Below are 19,288 nucleotides of genomic sequence, written 5' to 3'. Positions count from 1 at the left end.
AATGCAGTGAGTGTGGTTTATATCACTGAAATGCAGAAGTCTTTTGTAAGTTTAAATGTTTTTCAAGAACAATATTTGTTTTTCACTATAAATGCTGAGTCACAGTTATACACTCACCTAAAAACATGCAATACATTTTTAATCATAATTTTTATTATCACAGTAGTACCACAAAATATCATAGTAAAAAAGAGCAGCAAGTCTTGCTGATAGTTTTTATTTTTTTTTATCACTCTATGGAAATCAGATCTGGAATAAATTCAAGATTGTAGAGAGTGAAGATATAGAGAGTCGGCATGAGAGATTATTCTCTTTCTAGTCTGAAAAAAATTTGATTTGACTGATTTGAAGGACGGAAAAAGTTTATTTTTTGTTAAATTTACTTCTTGTTCCTTCTGTGCTTCCTCTGACTTAATTTTTAAAAACTTTTCTGATACAAGAAAAAAAAAAAACCCACCAAAGCTCCATGCAATAAAAACTTCCACTCTGAAGAGTGTTGGTGCAGTCTGGTCCAACTTCCATTCACCAATCGAATCACATCTCAAATAAAAAGTTAAAGCTTCATTTAAACCCAACACATCTCGGCATCTTTCAGCACCGAGATCAAAAACAGGTTATTCACCGGCGATGCAGTCAGTCTGTTTTTAGTTTGTGTCTGTGAGTTTGAACTCGGTTCATGACTGTGACGGTGTGTCCCTCCCTCTGTCCCTCCAGGCTCTGAGCTCAGAGTTGGCGGAGGCCCGGGACGACACCAAGAAAACCCAGAACGACATGCTGCACGCCGAGAACGTCCGGGCGGGGAGAGACAAGTACAAGACGCTGCGCCAGATCCGCCAGGGCAACACCAAGCAGCGCATCGACGAGTTCGAGTCCATGTGAACGCGGTCGGTCGCATTGCCATGTCAACGCCTCACTTTACTTGTTTCAAAGCCCAAAAGCCTGCTTTCGCCACTCCGGGATCTTTTCTCTTTAGTTTTTTTTTCTTCTCTGCTCGTTTCGGCCCAGGAGGAAGAGCAGCAGCTGTGAGGCTTTTTTTTTTTCTTTTTGCGAGTTCAGCCTCATTAAAGCTCTGCCTGCAAGCAGCTGGCCCATTGCACTCCTGTCTGCTACGAGAGGCTCCGCCCTCAACCTAACAAAGCACATTTAAAAAAAATAAAAAATTCAGCTGAGGGGGAAAAAAACCCAACAAAAATGTCAATCAGCAGATGTTGTCCTCTTGCACATCGCTGGTCATTTTAACGCTCGCATGTGTCGTAACTTAAACAATTACCAGACCCCGGCCTGATAAAACTTGAGACTGGACTGAGAATGGATGTGCTTTACTAAGGAAACTAGAAAAAGACAGAGGCCATTTGTAGCTGCAGCTCGCTGACGACGGTGGTACGCTTTAATTATGTACTTCTTTTGTCTTTAACACAACTCGGATTTCTTTTCTTTTGTTTTCTTGTTTTTAATTGCCTTATTTGACCGTTTCTTTTCCTTTTTTAGATTCCAGGTTCTTTGGGGACAGTCGCTTGTGTTATTGTTTCGTTAACGTATTCATGAAATGAGTTTGCAAAGGTCACCGATATGCAAACCAGCGCTGCTCGTTTTTCATTTCTCTCTGTCCAATCAGACTTTTGTTCAAATATGTATTTTTCCCCATAATAATAAAGAATGACTTTATATTTCCAAATACGCAGCAGGGGTATGGTCCTCAGCAGAAGCTCATGGAGCTGATTTTTTTTGCTTTTGTTTGTTTTGGGGAGAGTCAAAGCATGACATGGTTCTGAGTATTGATGAAAACTCAAAGAAATAAGCCTGGAATAGCTGCTTCAAGCCCGTTTGTCTTTTATGTTATCTATTATTAATTTGCATAATGGTAAAGTATGACAGATATAGTGCATTGTAATCTTTTTTTTTTAATAAAGTGAGAAAATATTTAATGGTTACGTATGATTTTAGACATTTAATAATGCCAGTCTTATGAATCCATTTCTTTGAACTTAATTCACTTTTCTTTCTTTTTTTTAAATGTAAATTTGGTTAAATTGTGTTGATAAAAAAAACGCCTAGAATAATAATTTAAAAATAGTTTAAAATCTCAGCAATGTGAAAAGTTCAGGAACGTATTGAAGTGTTGTCAGGTCTTTATTGTCTCAGTTAAATCACATGCGGGACAGTCGACTGAATTCATGTTCATATCAAATCTCTTATCTTTGCAGTGAAAAAATTTTTTCAAAGACAAAAAACATATAGCCACTATGCAAGTGAAATTAACTCACCTTTAGCACTAAAACTTCAGAAAAGTTTCCTTTTTATTCAAACCAGTCATTTTTGGGGGGCTACAGAAATTTTTCAATTGCAACATTTGCTAATATAACATGGTTTTTATTTTTTATATAATCCATAAAGCAGCCATTTTTATCCAGCGTCATTGATCATAATGACCTACCCGTAAGCACAGAAAAACCCTTTGGAGCCTCAGGATCCAGCATTGAAGCATATTTTACACTAAATATCTTTATATGTGAGCAGGATAGTTGGGAAAACGCACTTGAAAGAAATTGCTGGTACCCCTCAATGGTCCCTGAAGTGACTTGAAATGGACAAAAGTAACAACGTACAAGCTTGAAGACGTCTGTAATGCTAATTAGACGACCCGCCTCAGTGTAGCAGCTTTTGACGCCTTGCTAACACCTTTGTTCAGTCGGTGATGAGGCCTGTTAGGGGTTCGACTTTGCAGGAGTGTTGGAGGATCATGTTTTCAAGAGATTACATTTTTACAAACCCATCATCTCAAAAATATTGATTTAGCCGTTCAAGTTTAGACCTGCTCTGCCCTGACCTGGCAGCGCTTAAGGGAACCACGATGAGGGAGAAGAAAACAGCTTTGCGGTAGAGATAATTTCTTTATTTCAAACTACATTGTATTACAATCTGCTCCCAAAAGTACACTTCTTGCACTACCGTGATGTCGCAAAAAAAGGGAAGGAATAAAAATCCTTCTCCAATAAAAGCCTCGGTATGGCAGGTGGCAAACGTCGGCCACGCCGTCTAAAATATTCAGCTCGAAACCCTTTTGTTCAAACACTTTCGTATAAAACAATGACTTTGTTTTAAAAGACTTAAGGATACAATTTGTATCAACAAAGAGAGGTTTCATTCAGCTACTATAAATTATGCCAAGCAGGCATGAGTTTGTCCAGAAAGTTCCTCAAGAATTAAAGTAACCCAACTTCTGGGTACATAAACCTGAGTAATATTACTTTGAACAATTCCAGTTTCAAGTTACATTATATAATTTTAAGAAGAAAAAAAACAACCCAGTGATAACAGGGGAAACACATGAAACACTTAGGAGGAGGCTGGGTGCTAGTGTGTCGTTTTCACACCAGTTCTAGTTGAGCCCAAAACATTCAAACGCAACGCAGATTTTGATTTAATCTGACCAACATGTCTGTTTTCTAGTGGAGGTGATTTTGGATTAAGTCAATAGCAAAGGAGGCTTTCTAATCTCTAAGACTCTGAATTATTCACAATGATTAATCTTTTTTGCTGGAATGCCAACAAAGAAAAACAGATATTTATGAAGGGTATAAATAAAGATGCATGCAATTTCTTAATAGAATGCAAGTAAAAATAGAAAATCTCAAAAATAGAAATAGACCCTTTGATTTTTTAACATTTTTTTTATAAAAACCTAAAGTTAATTTTGAGTCAGTACTTGTTGGGGTTTTGAATAATTTTGGGCTTAACTGTAGAGTCAAGGAAGGTTGACAGAATTAACAATAATTAATCACAATACAATAAATAAAACAGCAGAACATTTAGAAAAATAAAATCATGTCCACATTATTGTCTTATGAACGGTCTTGTAAGAATTTATATATATAGGAAATTATTGTTTCCACTATAATTGTGTACAGCTCAAACGTACGGTAACCAGTCTTAGACAAGAGAAAGTATTCCCTCTTTCATTTCTAAGGTTTAAACAAATATGGAAAAGATGCCACAGACGTTTGCACAAAAATAATACTAAAAAAAATTGTACTGGTAGATATCAATACAGTTATCCCAAAAAAAGTTGGAAATTTACAACAAAATCGCTAAAAAAGTTGCAGACTGCAGCTTTGCTGAAAAGCCGTGGTGGAACCTTAAAGGAGCAGAGCTCAAGTTTAACGACCTGAATCTGTTGGGAAGAAAATTTGTGCCAAAAATTCCTTCAAAACAACAAACATGACTGGAACAAACAGCCTCAAGGAAAATGACTGCAATTTTTTTTTCTGTTGCTAAACGTGATCCTAAAAGCTTTTCAATAATTTGTACTTCAATTCTTTTGAGCCCGGCTTTTCCACCTGGACTTCATCTCTGGGTACAAACGACGTGAGCGCCGAATCTGTTGTGCAGTTTTACTCTTGTGCAGTTTTACTTCAATCTAACTCTTGAGGTTAGATTGAAGTAATCGTAAAACCAAAGGATTTTCATGTCATGATATGCAAACCATAAGACTGAAAGAGGTACTTTCTTTTAACGTGACTGTTGGTTTCCATTGTCTACAAGCTGCTCGTCTGGTCAAATCATCTGTAGGTTTTCTTCCACAGGTTGCACTCAGCAGATACTGAAAGTCATGGTTAGAAGTTATTCCCCATCTCTGGAAGATTAAACTAGACAGAGACCCTGTGTCTTACGCATCATAGGCAATAAATTAAAATATTTTAAATAAATAAAAAAAAAACTATTCAGTATTAACATTTTGGCCCCATACTTTGAAACAATTTATTCTTTTGATACGAAAAAAGAGGGAGGATGTTTGTGGTTTTAGGAAAACAAAATCTGTGCTCAGACATGATGAAGTAGGAAGTTAGCTCACAGGGGAGTCTGAGCAGAGGAAATGGCTTTTTTTTCTCTGTGGTAAAAAACAGCTTGGGGTTTTCAAGTGGAGTTTTTGCTATCTCTTGTGGGTGCTGCTGAAGTTTCACTTCCCTGCGGGGGAAATCCACAACATCTCACAACGACCCAATGTGGCACCTGTCTCTGTGCAGACAGAAAAACCAGATCAGCAAGTCGAGCCGGCTGAACCAGAAATGCGATCGGAGCAGAACTGCATTTCCAACATAAAGAAGAAAGATAAGAGACATAAATATATTATTTTACGCAGGCTGTGTTGACGTTTCAAGAGAGACGGTTCAGTTTATACCCTGATATGATTGCCCCTATAGAAAAAGCTAAGACAAAAATAAAACACACACAATAACAGAAAGTGCCAAAAACTTAATTTCAATAACTTAAAATATAACAAATAAATACGAAGAAGTGTCCCCCATAAACTGTCCATTATGAACTATTATGACAACAGTTTAATCCCAAACTTTTCCCATTTTAAGTGCTGAAATAAAAGACGCATTTAGACAAAGATATGGTCGTTTTAGGACTTCTATTTGCAAAGATACCATTAGATGAACAGCTTCCCCAAAGCCACAGCAGGGTTTCATTGGTGACTTGATTGGAAGAAATCAACCTGAGAAGTTTTAAGAAACATGCTGCAATTTCTCCATCAAAATCGAGGCTGCAAGCTCTTGAGCATCCGTCATGTGAGGGTTTTTGGCCATCACCTTCCTCACCAAATCTGGTGGGAAGATGGCACATAAGTTGACGAAAACCCTCTCCCTCAGGTCCTGGTACTGACCCGAGGAAAGATGCCCCGAGTAGTGGCGCTCGTTCTGCAGGTGACTCCTGTGAGTGGCAATGGACCTGAGGGACTGCTGTGGGGGCGGTGGGACACTTGAAGCCGACAGACCGTGGGGGGATGATGGGAGCTGCTGGACCCAGGGGGTGTGCCAACCCTTGCCGTGAAGTGGGGGGAAGCTCTTGTAGGAAAACAGATCATAGCAGGGCCTGGTCGATGGCTCGTGGTGGGAATCCCAGTGCGTCTTATGCTGAGGGTGCTGGGTTGACCCAGAGTAGTTTCTTCTACAGTTAACTGGTGATCCTTTGTATGTTGTGGAGTCCTGGAGGTCACCTTCCCACAGAGCCGACGCGTTCGGACCGAAGGGTGAGTTCTGGGAATGAGGATGAGCAGCAGATGTTTGAGGTAGACGAGGTGGTTGTTCCCCCGGATAGTTACCTAGAAGTAGATGCTGATGCTGTGGTACGATGTTTGCTGAAGGGGTCTTGCGATGGCGTGGAGATGCGTGAGAGCTGACTGGAAAAGGAAGTTCTTCAGAGACAGACGCTTGAGGTCTTTGAGTAACAGAGTATCCATAAGGGGAATGCTGGCCCATTCCAGGGGAAACCCGGCTTGCCACATGACCATACGAGCCACTATAGTGATGATGGTAGTGAGGAAGGTGATGTTGGCACTTAGGGCTGTTGTCTGACATAGAGTCAGGGGAAAAGGAATCTGAGCTAATGCTGCCGTCGCTGCTGCATTCGGATAGCAGGGAACCTGCTTGCAGATCAGTGGTTAAGAGACTTTCTGGGGTCTGTGGTACCATAAGACGGAGACCTGAATAGGCCTTGACCAGAGACCTGCAGCCCCCCTCTGGAGAATCACATCTGTTGTAAGTTTCGACTAAACCCAAACTGTAGGCTCCACTGCTTTCCTCGAGTTGCGCCCAGATGTCCAGATGTCCTAGTGAGTGGGACAACCCTGATGAAGTATGTCCCCCGATGACGTGGCTTCCCTTGTACCTTTCTGGTTTGGAGAAACTTTGGAGTCTGTCCTCAGTGAGGTCAGAGGGCGCACTCCGAGGACTCTGGTTTGGTAGCTTACTGTCGGCTTCAGGCATCTCTTCTGGTTGACTGCTGCTTTGGCTCTTTGCCATCATCGTATGTTCCAGCAGGCCTCTGGAAGTTACTGACGATATTCTGGCGCTGGCACGGAGCTCATCGGCCACCGAGCGTTGGGGCTGGCTGCCTCTTTCTGGGTGGTAAAATTTACACTTGTGGCCATATGTGCACTTCTTCCCTAGGGAACAAAGAATATATATATTTTCCTCATCAGTGGACTAGAATCTGAAAAATATCAGTACTTCTAGTTAATGTTTATCAAAAATACTGCAGCTCCTGCAGTGTTATGGTCACGTTTCTGACTTCCTCCCTGACCATTTCAGTCCTGTCTTTTTGATCAATAAGGGAGAATCACTTCCTGATTTTTTGTCCCAACAAGTGGACAGCGTATCTGGAATGCTATGAATTTTCTTGCATCATTGATACCTTTGAACAATGAAATTCGTTTTATCCTTTGTAACCTCATTCCAGTCTCTGGAGAAAAAAAACATGAAATACACACATATATATGTATCTATATCTGTATATACAGTACCATAAGGACAGGGCTGCTTCCTGGGTTCAGGAGCAACTGGCCTCTTCCTCAGGAAGTTTTCCAGGCTCGGTCCATGGCGTCCAAGAGGATCATCTGGAGGCATGAATCTAGTTGCACAATTCATAAAATTAGGCTCAAATTAGAAGAGTTCAAACACACAACAGCCAAGGTTCACCTCTTTTCTTTTGCAATCAAAATCTCATTATCCAAAAATCGAGTGTGCTGAACAAGTTGCTCTTCCCTTTCCATCAGTTTAATAGCCCTCAATATTCCTGCTAATATGGAAACTTTATCCAAGGAACGTCCCAAATGTTGTTTTCGGTGGTTTCCTTCAAGTTGATTTAATTAAAGGGAAAGGTTCCTAGAAAAGGTTGAGGCTTAGTTTATGTTCTGTCACTGACTGGATTTGCCAATAGATGCTTACTTGTCATTGACAAAGGAGTACATCAGCAGGCGCTCATCAATGAACTTCTTCCACTCTGGCTTCTCGTTGGCTAGGTCTCTGTAGTTGTCATTGGAAACGATTATGCCATCGGATTCGTATGCCAGTTTGACGATGAATCTGTCGTCATAGCAAACCACACGTCGCCCCTGAACGCGCCGAGATGGAGTGAAAACCAGTATCTTGTCTTTCTCTAGTCGCCTCAGGATCTCTTGATCTACAAAAAGAGAATGGAGGACAAAACAGACAGAGGAAGAAGTTGATCGGCTCTTGGTTTTGTCTCATGGAGGATGAAGTCTCCCTCCAGCAGTTAAGGTACATGTGTCATGCAAGGATTTAAAATATTCCTGAAAGCGGCGGTGGGCGATACCGGTGATGAGAGCATCAGGTCGCGACTGCTCCTTTCTCCAGGCAGGGACAAAAACCGTGATGTCACGGTGACCTCGATCCAAGAACCAGTCAACAGCCAGCTGGATCCCTTGGCATGAGAACACTTCCTTATTTCCATGACTGGATTGGCAGAAAGAGATATAAGGTACATTTATATCTAAACTGGAAGACTTTACATTGTACCATGACAGTGAGGCGAGCTGGAAAGCTCTTAAGAATGGTTGAGCTTCAGTCTTTTCAGTTTAGCATACCTAGCAATCAGTCACTGACATTTTACCTCTCCCACAATGCATTTGTGATTAACACAGGCACAGTGCCTTAGGAGTGAATTGAAAAATGGTTGTACTTCAGCACGAAACTATTGAAACTGAAACATTCACCATCTAGGAATCCAGAGTATAAACACCAGGAAATTCCCTGAACCTGTTGTCCTGAAAGATCGACAGAAAAACACTAAAAACACACATACAGTAAGTGGTCGATGAGTCCAATGGTAAATTTTACCTTATCCATCACTTCAACTAGCTTACGCCGCATGGGGGACCTTTGGCAAAAAAACATATCCAGTTATTGTAAAAAAAAAAGAAAAAGAAAGAAAGAAAATCACGGAAACTGAAAGTGCATCGGCCTTTTAAATGACGTCCCATTCTATGAAGGAATGCTGACCATTCCTCAGTAAACTGAGAAAAAATGTTGCTCAGTTTTTTGCTTGCTTTTCTGTAAGACTGACATTATTTGCCAAGATTAAAAATTGTCTGTCCAGGTTGTCTTAATGTTAGGCTTGATTGACATTTCTGGTGTCAAAGTTAGTCTCCTGTTGAAAACTCAGCATGCAGCCCATCATCAAGAGATCACAACCATGCATTGTTGAGTATCTCAAATCTTGCATTCAGGTCCCAAAAGACCAACCAGAGCTGTTTGGTTTGCTTGATGCATTCCAGATTTTGTTTCCTGATACCTTTACCAGGTGTGAAAGCCTTTATCTGAACTCAAATAAACTCTACTACATCTGAAAAAGTGAGTCTTACTACAATGGAAATGTATTAGACATGATTTATGAATATATCTCTGATGTCAAAGCTTGAAATCCTTTTCATGCCATGGCTTGGTGTAACCCCAGCAGGATGCCATGCTCTCTGCCTCTCTGCTCTGTTTTCTGCAGTATTCTCAGCAGGCAGCTGAGAATACTGCTGCATGCTTCAACAGGTGAAGCCGCTCAACGCTTCACCTGTTGCTCATCCTGATCTTGTTTGGTCCACTGTCAGGACTGAGAAAGCCTACAACCCCCCTAAAAAAGTTCTCAGGTCTTTTGCAATCAAAGCGAATCTATAAACAGCCATAAAACAAGAAGAGGAAATAAAAGACTTCATATTTTTGAGCACATTTTAGCTCAATGTGTCTTGGAGAATGCATGTTTTGGAAATGTTAGCAGCCATCTTGGAAGACATTAAGCTAGGAATCTTTACAAACTACAAAATCCTGCTGCAATTAGCATTGTGCTAATTATCTTAACTTCTAGCAGATTTTTTTGAGTCATATTTTTATTTTCTTGCCTTTGTTTTAATAATTTGATGAAGCCCCTACCTTCTCTTGTCAATGTTTTTCTGCCGAGTATTCAGAGTGGACAGCAGTAGTTTGTATTTGAATCGCTGTCAAGTTCAGAGGTTTGTGGGGCCTGGCAGGTTCTCCTGCTCAGCTCTTCGTACAGCGACTCCCTCCTATTTGTAATCCAGTTTTCACAGATTCACCTATGCGTGGATTTGTCTGTGAAGCCGAACTCCAAATTATCTTTTGGAGTAACTTTGTAGATCTGGTTTAAAATATTCAAGAAAAAGCTAATGCTACTTCACATAACATTGGCTGGCATTTACAAATCAGCCAATTGAGAAGTGCCATTGATTTTCCTTGCTTCTGATTGGCTAAGCCTCCAAAAACAGACTTGTGGATGTTAGCTTCTGCGTGGTCCGCTGTGCATATTAATGCATGTTAAAGTATATTTAGTGTTTAGACTATTAAAATAGGCAGCTAGAAGCTCCACACTTTAGATAAAAAAAGATTTCAGACCAGAAAATATATCCAAATATATACATTTAAGATCACATCACAATTCTAAAAAAAAAAAAAAAAAATCAGATTTCAAAGCTTCAGTGTTTGTTAATGTCAAAATTCAGCTAGAGGTGAAACCTCACTGAAAAACAATGATTTCCTTTTTCAAATAAATCTGGTGTTCTAGTGTGAGCTGCTGTCCTCTGTTTGCGGAGAAAGAAGAGCTCTGCTCCTCACCTCATGGCTACGTTGCTGCCGTCTAAGACGACGGGCCGAAAGTTGTCTTTGTCTTCCAGCAGCGGCGAAGGGGACGGCAGCCGACAGGACTCCAGGGACGAGCTGGAGGCCAAGGAAGACAAAGAGGAGGAAGGAGACTGGGACACAGCTGGACCTTTCTGCTGCTCCATCTCTGTCTTGGTTCCCAGCTTGACCAGTTCTCCCAGAATGTCGTTAATAAGTGCGTCTGGGCCCAGTTTCCTCAGGACTAGCAGCACCAGATCCTCGGCGTAGCCCAGCTTCAGAGCGAACTCGACCTTGGTGCGGCAGTCCGAAACAAGGTCCGCAGGCGCTAGCGCTTTCGACCGGGTTAGATCTCCTGTGGACAGGTGTGGCGCCAGGTCCAGCCTGACCTGCTTGCACTGCAGAGAGGAGCTCCGAGGTAAGCCCAGCTGATCTCGGTGGGAGACGTTGAGCCCGGAATCGGAGATAACCTGATGCTGTTCTTCTTCATTGTCAGAAATGGCGCTCTCCTCCGAAAAATTGCTGCAGCTGCTGCTGCTGCTGTAACTCAGGTTTGTACTCAGACTGTTGGTGCTCCCGCCGATACTGTAGCCGCTCCTGCTTTGGGCGCCGCCTCGGACCTGCAGGACGTCGGAGGCCTTCAGAGTGTTTGGGGGCGTCTGCTTCTCAGCACCATCCACATGGAGATAGTCCAGATCCAGCCCCAGGCTGAGCATGTGGCCAGTTCCATCCTCCAGATGGTCCTTCAGGCCCATGAAGCCTCTTCATACATCCAGCTCCTCTTCCTCTGTGAGCTCCCAGGCACCGGATCAAGCCCACACCAGTATCTGGTATCTGACCGCTCACAGACAGGCCCTACAAGGAAAGCAAGGAGGAAAAACAAAACAAACTCGTGGTTAGTTTTAAGGGAAATGCTGCAGAATTTGCGCATTGGATTTGTATATTCAGTGCTACTTTATGGAAGCTGAAAGAACTTGTAAATGGATTAAGTCAGAATACCTGAAGTGAAAGAAACAGTTTGATTTCAGGATTGTTCTCCCAGTGCACTAAACGGCCTAGGACCACCTCTGCTTTTAATCCAAACAAGCTGCTGCTGGCCACGGCCCCTGCATCCCCTACTCTACATTTACACTCACATGTGGAAATGGCTGCAAACAGACTGGCAATCATACAAACGTACATCTTTGAAAAGCAAATGCATCGCTTCCTGCACAACCAGCAAGAATGCAGCAAGTGGTTTCTGGATGGCAAGTCAACGACAAAACATTTGATTATTCCAGCAGCCATTGCACAGTGCATACAGCCGTAAAACCCAGATGACCAAACATGCTGGAGCTCCACTTCGGTTGCTAGGTGATGGCACAATGCCGGTTGATTAACAATCGGAAGGCTTTTGAAAACTCCCGATTGTCAAAAACATCTCAGTTGGACATTTTTAAGCACTTGGACTTTAGAAGCAATTGGGACCCAAATGGAAGTATGAAAACATGCAAAAAGTGTTGTTTTGTTTCTTTAAATTGGACTTAGATGTGTGTGTGTGCTTGCGCGTGTGTACCATGCCTAATCAGGATTTGCTTAGACAACTCCTCCCTGCTACACCTGCCCTACTTACCTATTGGGATCTCTAGGAATGTGTGATATTAGCTTGCAAAAGCAGACAGTGCATGTTTAAACTGCGATTAAAAGGAGAGTAAATATTCCAGGTGGTCATGTACCTCCTCATTTACTTGTCGTTAAACTTGCAATCATTTGCATATTTGCACTGATGAGCTATACTGCCAAATAAAATGACAGTTGTTTGTTATTCTGAAAAAGAAAACCAAAAGCAAACACAGACTAGGACAAAATGTAATCAGTTGGTCTTGATGAGAAGTAAATGTGAACTCAGATGAAGTATAAAACTAACACGGCAACAGAAACTAAACCAAAAGTCAAATCAGCGTAGTGAGCATGAGACGTTCTTCAGGAACGATTTGGGTAACACTTTATTTGAAGGGGTGTGCATAAGACTGACATGACACTGTCATAAACATGACATAACATCCGTCATGAACATGAAGGAGTCTTTATGAATGTTTAGGACTGTTGTCATGAAGTGTCATTAGGTAAATAATGACACGTTTAATGAAAAGTTGCTCTAAAGTTGCATTAAAAATGCCAACTTTGCATTAAATTATCATAATTTACAAAATCATGCAAAGTTGGCACTTTTATGCAACTTTTAGAGCAACTTTGCATTAAAAGTGTCATTATTTACCTAATGACACTTCATGACAACAGTCCTAAACATTCATAAAGACTTCTTCATGTTCATGACAGGTGTTATGTTTTTGACAGTGTCATGTCAGTCTTATGCACACCCCTTCAAATAAAGTGTCACCATGATTTGTTTGATCCCTTCAGGTTTCTGAGTCTCAAACAGGTTTGTAATTATGGGAATAAACCAGTAATCTGTAGATGAGTAGGATATAATTTTCTAACAAGTTTTTCAGGCGTTATTGGGAACTATTAAGTGGAAAACTATGAAGTCACATAGTGAAATTAAAAGTAACAACCCCAAACTCCTCCACTGTAAGCATTAGAAAAAAAAAACCATGAAATTTTATATTAAATCTCCAAATTATTAGAATAGTTTCTCTGAAAAAAAAGCAACATTTAAGTCCTTTTCATAAGGAACATAAAGTAATGTTCCGTGTCAACAAGATGCGAAACCTCCAGACTGAAAGATCAACCTTTGGACCAAAGTCAGATGTGTGTCAGTGATGCAAGTTAAAAAAAAAAAGAAAAAAACAACTGCCGCAGCATATTTGCCTCTTTGGTAATCTGTCAAAGCCCAGGCACAAGTGTGATAAGAGTTTTCATCCTCTTTAGTTTACAAATAAACAGAGCACACCTGCGTCGCTTTACGTTTAAATTCTTAAGCCACCTTCGTCTGAAATGTACCCACACCTACAGAGCAGCTGAAGGGTTAAGTTTCATCTGATTGAAATCAAAACCACAACAAGTAGGTTTGTTATATGCCCAAAACCTCAAAAGAACATCTCCTGAATTTGTGACTGCAGACCAACTGATATACATTTGGACAGCCTGTGCGTTCAGAGACGGTTCTCCTGATGCCCTGTGGTTATTTGGGCCACTCATTACATCCAACCCTTCTGCACATCCTCTTCTGACTTTTGACATCAACATGGCATTTTCTTCCTCAAGGTTGCCGGTCACCGACTGTTTTCTTCTTTTCAAACAATTCTCTGTCGACCCAAAAGGTGACTTTGCATAAAACTCCAGGATGTTGACCGTCACATGTTGGATTCAACTAAAAATCCCCCAATTTCCCCTTTCTGCTGCGATTTGTCTCCAACACGTCACGATCCCAAGTGATTTTGATACCTTAATAAGCAAATTGCACAGTTGTACAATGACTGTAAATGTTAATTTGAGCAACTTGCAACTCGATATTGTGGTTTGTTTTACTGAATTCCCCCCCAATATGCAGCGGGCTAAGACGAACTTAGAAAACAGGCAACAAAAACGTAGCAGAAAAGAACAAGTTGACATAAATAAAAGATTTTCTGAGTTATGATTTTATAAGTTAATCAAGAAATGTAAGGATTCATAGAGTTATTCTAATAGGAAGATATAAGGACATTTTATGAACTGCTTTTTGAACTAACCGGTTTCTATTCAGATATGTCGAACAACTTTGTAGCACTCTAGAAAAAAGTAGCACCGTGTTTTGTTTGCAAATGTCCTGACCACATATTTAAAACAAATAAACAAAAACTTAAGGCTTTAAATAATGGCTCTTTCTGTTGCTACCGGATAATTCCCTGGATTTGGGTCAGTCTTTTATTCGCTCGACGTTTAACAAACCTGCGTCTGTTCGACTGACCTCCTGTTAGTTGTGATTCAGCTCATACCGTAACATTCAGCCACAAAGGAGCTGACAGTTACAGACGAGTCATTCGATAACTGCGCCTATTTCGACTATATTGGCCTCTTTCCTTTTCTTTCTGTCGCTTTTCATACCAACAAAAAGCCTGTTTGCTGCGTAGGTTTTTGCTGGTGTGTGGAAATACCCTTCAGTTTATAGGGTACTTCCGAACCATCACAGTGGTTTGTCTTCAATTTTCTCTGATTGTATCAGATGCTCGCGGATGTGCTCGAGACTGAAGACAAGAGGTGGCTGACAAAAAAACCAAACAAAAAAGTAGGACTGATAAACAACATGAAAATACAGCAAGAAGTGACATTTTAGACTGCAAATTGCATTTTAGTCATTTTACTAAAAGTTAAAAAGAAAAATCTGGCGGTATTCAGAGGTAGTAAATCAGTTTTCCTTTCTAAAAATTTCAGCTTTACCTGACCTGCTTTCTCGGAAATTGGAGTGCCTCGATTTCATAAAAAAAAAAAAAAAACTACGACGGTTCCTTTGAAGCTTCAACGGTGAAGTGTGAAGGAGCAGAAAAGAGCTGAGCAACGGAGTGGATTTTATTTAATTTATTTTTACATTTGTGTCAAAAACGAAACACCAGGGGGGGTCCTGGAAGTTCGTCACGCCACAGTGGAGCCTGATCTCACTGCCTGACTTAAACTAGCAATACAAGCTAATAAGAGAATTTGCGCCATTTGTATTCTGAAATAATAAGAGATCGGCACACCATTACATATTTCTTTCTACGCGTTTCTATTTATTGTCGATAAATAGTAAACCATTTATCAATAAATAAACTTATTTACTTAAAATAGCACAACTCTCTACTCACAAGCATTAAATGCTTCTTTTGATCCTAAATAGTTGTCCCAAAATGAAACTAAAAGATTGTACTCTCCAGGCTTTTGAAAACTTTCTTCTGGCTCGTCGAATAATATGAACTCTGCAGCTCCAGGTGTAGTTATGTGGATCGTCACACTGCCCGGTAAATCCTGATTATAAGAGAAGTCTTTTTTTTTTTTTTTTTTTTTTTTTTTTTTACCGAGTTAATGTGGATCATATCCTAAATATACATGTATTTTTTCGAGCTGTCTTGACTGTTCCAGCCTATTTAGGGCAGAATATATATATATATATATATATATATATGACCTTGTGACTGTGATCAAACCAACCGAGCGGAACATCTACCGTTCATTAGCAGCGGATTCCTGCGCAGGGGAGCAGATGAAAAGTAGGAGCTTTTTTTCACTGAATATGGAACTGCAAAATGGTCAAACCCTTCTGGGTTAAAGCGGTGGATTTGCTGAGTAACTGGTTGGATGTAGCGGTCCCATTGCGGTCCCACACCGCCCTATGCCTGTTAGGAGATAGAACCCAAATAACAAATAAAAATGGTAAAGTGGAGGGGCCAATGGTTCCCTGGCCCCCCTGTTCCGGCGAAGCTGCGCAGAGCACTTCCAGTTCAGACTTGTGGGAATAACGTATTTAGTGCCCACAGATTTTTTTTTTTCATAGCGCATGCTCACTGCGTGCTATTATAACCCCTAGCAACAGTTGCCATACTGCTGACAATGATGTCATCAGGATGACTTCAAATGATGTCAGAGTCATGAGGCCCTTCTAAGGATGACTTTGTGATGTCAGAGTCATGACCAACTGATCAGTTCATTCTCTGGTTAGTGGACACAAATCGGTTAACAAGTGAGTCAACACAAAATTCATTTGGACATTTTAGAAGTGTGAAATGGATGTGAGATCTAAGGTCTCTTTTTGGACAAGAGTGAAAATAACATTCTCCAACAAAGTCCATCCTTTAAGAACCCCGGATTACAAAACTATGAACTTTCTAAGCGAACTTCTTTGGCAAGTGATTGAAAAAGCTGCAGACGGACCAACTCTGCATCTTGTCAGAGAAACCTTCCAGGAAGAACATAGCAAAGTTTTGATGTTACTTTTGAGGAAAACTGGAGAATTAAATGTGGATGTTCTCTCAGAGGTATCAGAAGAACTAAGTGAGAGGATTTTCCAGAGTATCGCTAGAGATGCATTCCACTTTGCTTCTGGACTGAAATTAATTGCACTACTTCATTACCCAAAAGGACGCAAAGTTATTGTGAAAAAATTCAAACATCACCTGGAGAATCCTGCTCCTCCAAGGAAAATGTTTGAATCTATAAAAAGACAGATCAGAAAGACTCTTTTTCCTAGTGAGGACTTGTACGCAGATGAAAACTGCCTGAGTGAGGATTATACTCAGGCAGGCATGGACCCTGAAGAATTTTTGAGGGACGCGAACAGGATGGGCTTCAAACATGGAACAGAAGAGGAAAGAAGAGATATGGTAGAACAAATTCTTTGGAGACTGATTTATAAGTCCAATCATAAATCTAGATATGCCGCTTACAAAATGAAGCACACCATACATGTCCAGATAAAACTTGCTCCAAAACTCTGGGAAGAAGTAAAAGACATAGATTTTGTCTTTTTTGACACGATGGAAAGAAAACTCTCCCAAGACATCTTTCAACTTCTCTGTGGCAATGATTATGTAGTTAGAGCAAAGCTATTTAAGATGATAAAAAGTGACAACCCAATAGTTATGTATAAGCTTATACAGTGTTTCAGAAGGACCCTGGCACGTCCTAGGAAAATTCATCTTCGAAAAGACTATCTAAGAAAGGTATGGAAGTGCATTGAACATGGTTTCTGTTGTGGAGATTATTCAGACGTTGTTCAGAGGCAAGAATCCTCTAACAATGGACCAAACGTTGAGCTTCCTCTGACCTCTGACTCAGGACTGGGCTCTGAGCATCGCCGAGACTCTGAGTCAGGACTGGGCTCTGAGCATCGCCCAGACTCTGAGTCAGACTCTGAGTCAGAATGGACCTCTAGGTCAGAACCGTCCACTGACTCAGGACTGGGCTCTCTGGATCGCCCAGACTCTGAGTCAGGAACATCCTCCGAGTCAGAATTGCCCCCCGAGTCAGCATCGACTGATTCTTATTCAGAATGGAGCTATGAGTCAGAACCGTCCACTGACTCAGGACTGGGCACTGAGCTTCGCCCAGGCTATTTCTATGGATCGTCCTCCGAGTCAGAATCGACCTCTGGGACAGAACCGTCTTCTGACTCAGGACTTGCTCCGAGTCAGGACCGGCCTCCGACTCAGGACCGGCCTGTGAGTCAGGACCTGGCTCTGAGTCAGGACTTGCCCCTGGGTCAGGACCGTCCTCTGGGTCAGGACCTGCCCCTGGGTCAGGATCTGCCTCTGAGTCAGGACCTGCCCCTGGGTCAGGACAGGACTCTGAGTCAGGACCTGCCCCTGGGTCAGGACCGGCCCGTGAGTCAGGATTGTCCTCTTGGTCAGGACCGTCCTCTGAGTCAGGACCGGCCTGTGAGTCAGGACCTGCCCCCGGGTCACGACCTGCCTCAGGGTCAGGACCGGCCTGTGAGTCAGGATCTGCCCCTGGGTCAGGATCTGCCCCTGGGTCAGGACCTGCCTCTGGGTCAGGACCAGCCTCTGGGTCAGGACGAGCCTGTGAGTCAGGACCTGCCCCTGGGTCAGGACCTGCCTCTGGGACAGGACCTGCCCCTGGGTCAGGACCTGCCTCTGGGTCAGGACCGGCCTGTGAGTCAGGATCTGCCCCTGGGTCAGGACCGTCCTCTGGGTCAGGAAATGCCCCTGGGTCAGGACCTGCCTCTGGGACAGGATCTGCCCCTGGGTCAGGACCTGCCTCTGGGACAGGACCTGCCCCTGGGTCAGGACCGTCCTCTGGGTCAGGACCGGCCTGTGAGTCAGGACCTGCCCCTGGGTCAGGACCTGCCCCTGGGTCAGGACCGTCCTCTGGGTCAGGACCTGCCCCTGAGTCAGGACCTGCCTCTGGGTCAGGACCGGCCTGTGAGTCAGGACCTGCCCCTGGGTCAGGACCGTCCTCTGGGTCAGGACCTGCCCCTGAGTCAGGACCTGCCTCTGGGTCAGGACCGGCCTGTGAGTCAGGACCTGCCCCTGAGTCAGGACCTGCCTCTGGGTCAGGACCGGCCTGTGAGTCAGGACCTGCCCCTGGGTCAGGACCTGCCCCTGGGTCAGGACCTGCCCCTGGGTCAGGACCGGCCTGTGAGTCAGGATCTGCCCCTGGGTCAGGACCGTCCTCTGGGACAGGACCTGCCCCTGAGTCAGGACCTGCCTCTGGGTCAGGACCGGCCTGTGAGTCAGGACCTGCCCCTGGGTCAGGACCTGCCCCTGGGTCAGGACCGGCCTGTGAGTCAGGACCTGCCCCTGGGTCAGGACCGGCCTATGAGTCAGGATCTGCCCCTGGGTCAGGACCGTCCTCTGGGTCAGGACCTGCCCCTGAGTCAGGACCTGCCCCTGAGTCAGGACCTGCCCCTGGGTCAGGACCTGCCCCTGGGTCAGGATCTGCCCCTGGGTCAGGATCTGCCCCTGGGTCAGGATCTGCCCCTGGGTCAGGATCTGCCTCTGGGTCAGGACCTTTCTTACCCCAATATTGGGGTAAGAAAGAATAAGAAAAATAAGAGAGAATACTGCACTGTAATGTAAGAGACAGTCTGGGACAAGTGGAGCCAGAAGTGGGGACAACAATCTGGGACATTGGCATGGAAGTTCATTGAACATGCTTTCTGTTGTGGAGTGATCAGACGTTGTTCAGAGGCAAGAACCCTCGAAGAGTGGACCAAACGTTGAGCCTTGCCCAGCCTCTGAGTCAGGAACGGCCTCCAAGCTAGAATCGACCTCTGGGTCAGAACAGTCCACTAACGACTCTGCTAGCAAAGCAAGATAACTGAAAAGCTTCTTCCCAGTATCGTTAATGGTAGCAGTCATTCTTCAGTATCGCTTGTGCAATAGGGGCACATCGCCCGTCCAAAACCGATCATCTCCATAATGGACATGTATGTGTCTTCTAATTTCTTTTCC

At 42.9% G+C, this 19,288-nt stretch overlaps 2 protein-coding genes across 2 annotated transcripts in view; one reads left to right on the top strand and one right to left on the bottom strand.

Annotated features, from left to right (window-relative positions):
• The window catches only part of LOC106928727 (radixin), a 46,644-nt gene extending 44,719 nt beyond the window's left edge, over positions 1 to 1,925 (top strand). Inside the window, exon 15 of the mRNA XM_015005175.2 lies at positions 715 to 1,925. Coding sequence (XP_014860661.2) covers positions 715 to 879 — 165 coding nt within the window. The 3' untranslated portion in view covers positions 880 to 1,925. The remainder of the gene's footprint in view (positions 1 to 714) is intronic.
• Positions 1,926 to 2,871: 946 nt separating this feature from the next.
• LOC106928726 (putative ribonuclease ZC3H12C) overlaps positions 2,872 to 19,288 on the bottom strand; it is a 33,799-nt gene continuing 17,382 nt past the window's right edge. Inside the window, exons 2-6 of the mRNA XM_088011121.1 lie at positions 10,422 to 11,279; positions 8,119 to 8,258; positions 7,731 to 7,965; positions 7,307 to 7,413; positions 2,872 to 6,949 (exon numbers count right to left, since the gene is read on the bottom strand). Coding sequence (XP_087867247.1) covers positions 5,511 to 6,949; positions 7,307 to 7,413; positions 7,731 to 7,965; positions 8,119 to 8,258; positions 10,422 to 11,179 — 2,679 coding nt within the window. The 5' untranslated portion in view covers positions 11,180 to 11,279 and the 3' untranslated portion in view covers positions 2,872 to 5,510. The remainder of the gene's footprint in view (positions 6,950 to 7,306; positions 7,414 to 7,730; positions 7,966 to 8,118; positions 8,259 to 10,421; positions 11,280 to 19,288) is intronic.

Source organism: Poecilia mexicana, unplaced genomic scaffold (assembly GCF_051168715.1).
Source record: "Poecilia mexicana isolate PSO_F unplaced genomic scaffold, ASM5116871v1 scaffold_2, whole genome shotgun sequence".
Classification (NCBI taxonomy): domain Eukaryota; kingdom Metazoa; phylum Chordata; class Actinopteri; order Cyprinodontiformes; family Poeciliidae; genus Poecilia; species Poecilia mexicana.
This window is presented reverse-complemented; position numbering and strand designations above follow the sequence as displayed.